Raw genomic sequence first — 1,781 nt, 5'->3', positions numbered from 1 at the left:
ATCCCCGCCCCTGCCAGGATGCGCCAACTTCGGAGGAGCTGGAGCAGTTCGCCAAGGACCTCAAGCACAAGCGCATCATGCTGGGCTTCACCCAGGCTGACGTGGGGCTGGCTCTGGGCACCCTCTATGGTAAGAGTCCGGTAAGGGTCCTCGTCCCCCTGCCACAGCCGGGGGGGAAGGAGAGGCCTTGGAGATTTCTGCTCCTTAACGACCCGCAAAGGAGGCGGTGAGCACCAGCCCCGGGGCTCCTGGGGCTCCCGAGCTCTGGCCATGGACTCGCTCATGCTGGAAAGGTGTGGTAACAAGGAACTGGTTTAAAATAGCGGCAGGGGGGTTTTGTAGGGGGTCTGGTTATTGAAGGGTGTCTCAGTGCTTTAAATCCCTGCTGAAGCAGCAGGGAGAATGCCTTTCCTGATCCCCCATCCCAAGGGACAAGTATGCTGGAGGGGGATACCGGGGGACTGCTGGAGGTGGGAGATCCCCCAGCATGGGGGCAGGAGCGGTGTGTGATGCCATGCCTGCCTGCACAGGGAAGATGTTCAGCCAGACCACCATCTGCCGCTTCGAAGCGCTCCAGCTCAGCTTCAAGAACATGTGCAAGCTGAAACCACTGCTGCAGCGTTGGCTCAATGAGGCGGAGAACACGGACAACATGCAAGAGGTACGGCGCCGGGAGTCGGGGGTGCCGCACACCTATGAGCCATCAAGCTGCAGTTTCTCATCCCTTTTATGTGTGCTTTTTGGGAGAGAGGAGGGGAGCAGCTGGCATCTTGTGCCATAGCAGCGTCTTGCTGTTATGGCTTCAGTCCGGTTGTGGGAGGAACCACTGGGTATCACCTTCTGTCAGTCTGCGGGAGCCCAAATGCGCCTGCAGGCACCTTGTGACAATTGTGGCAGCTCCAGTCTCAGCAGCCAGGTCCTGCTGGAGTATTAGATGAGCTGCAGATGCAGCTTGCTGCTCCCTGGGGAGCCTGGAGGGATGCAAGAAGATGTGTCTATCCCCCCTGCACCAGCTACAGGCAGTACTGGGACACTACAAATGGCCCCAGTTGCAGTGGGGCGACGTTCGGTGGGCAGTCATAGGGACAAAGCCTGCTCCCATCCCTCCCAGACCTCTGCAGCCAGCCGCATATGTGTCCAGAGGCTGGGGGGACATTGCTAGCCCTGTGACCAAGCGTGTGATCTCTCATCTCCAGATGTGCAATGCAGAGCAAGTGTTGGCCCAAGCCCGGAAGAGAAAACGCAGGACCAGCATCGAGACCAACGTGAAGGGGACACTGGAGAGCTTCTTTCGCAAGTGCGTGAAGCCCAGTCCCCAGGAGATCTCCCAGATCGCCGAGGACCTCAACCTGGACAAAGACGTAGGTTGGGAGGGTTTGCAGGGTGGGTGCCCAAACAAATGGCTGTGGTTCCTGAGCATCCGCATTGCGCCAGTTTGATACTGGAAGCTGTGAGAGAGTGGCCGGGGCTGGCCACTGTCTGAGCCCAGCCCCAGGAGGGTGCTGTGCTGGCAGGTTGGGGTCCTGTGGAGATGCCACCAGCAGAAGGGTCTCTGTCACCCGCACAGCGCTTGGGGTTGCCCCCCTCACCCTTCCCCATCTCCCCTCCCTTGCAGGTGGTCCGGGTCTGGTTCTGCAACCGGCGTCAGAAAGGCAAACGGCTGCTGCTGCCCTTCGGCAACGAGGTGGAGGGGGTGATGTACGACATGAACCAGTCCCTGGTGCCCACCGGCCTGCCCATCCCGGGGACGTCCCAGGGCTACAGCCTGGCTCCCCCCCCCC

General features: G+C 60.4%; 1 protein-coding gene across 1 annotated transcript; it reads left to right on the top strand.

The window, feature by feature from the left end:
* Positions 1–11: 11 nt before the first annotated feature.
* On the top strand, positions 12–1,777 carry POU5F1 (POU class 5 homeobox 1; the record flags this gene model as incomplete). The annotated part of the gene is made up of 4 exons (XM_010289592.1): positions 12–129; positions 531–661; positions 1,197–1,361; positions 1,616–1,777. Coding segments are annotated over 4 exons (576 nt in total), but the record flags the coding sequence as incomplete, so codon positions are not given.
* Positions 1,778–1,781: the final 4 nt, after the last annotated feature.

This window comes from Phaethon lepturus, unplaced genomic scaffold (genome assembly GCF_000687285.1).
Source record: "Phaethon lepturus isolate BGI_N335 unplaced genomic scaffold, ASM68728v1 scaffold24366, whole genome shotgun sequence".
Classification (NCBI taxonomy): Eukaryota; Metazoa; Chordata; class Aves; order Phaethontiformes; family Phaethontidae; genus Phaethon; species Phaethon lepturus.
This window is presented reverse-complemented; position numbering and strand designations above follow the sequence as displayed.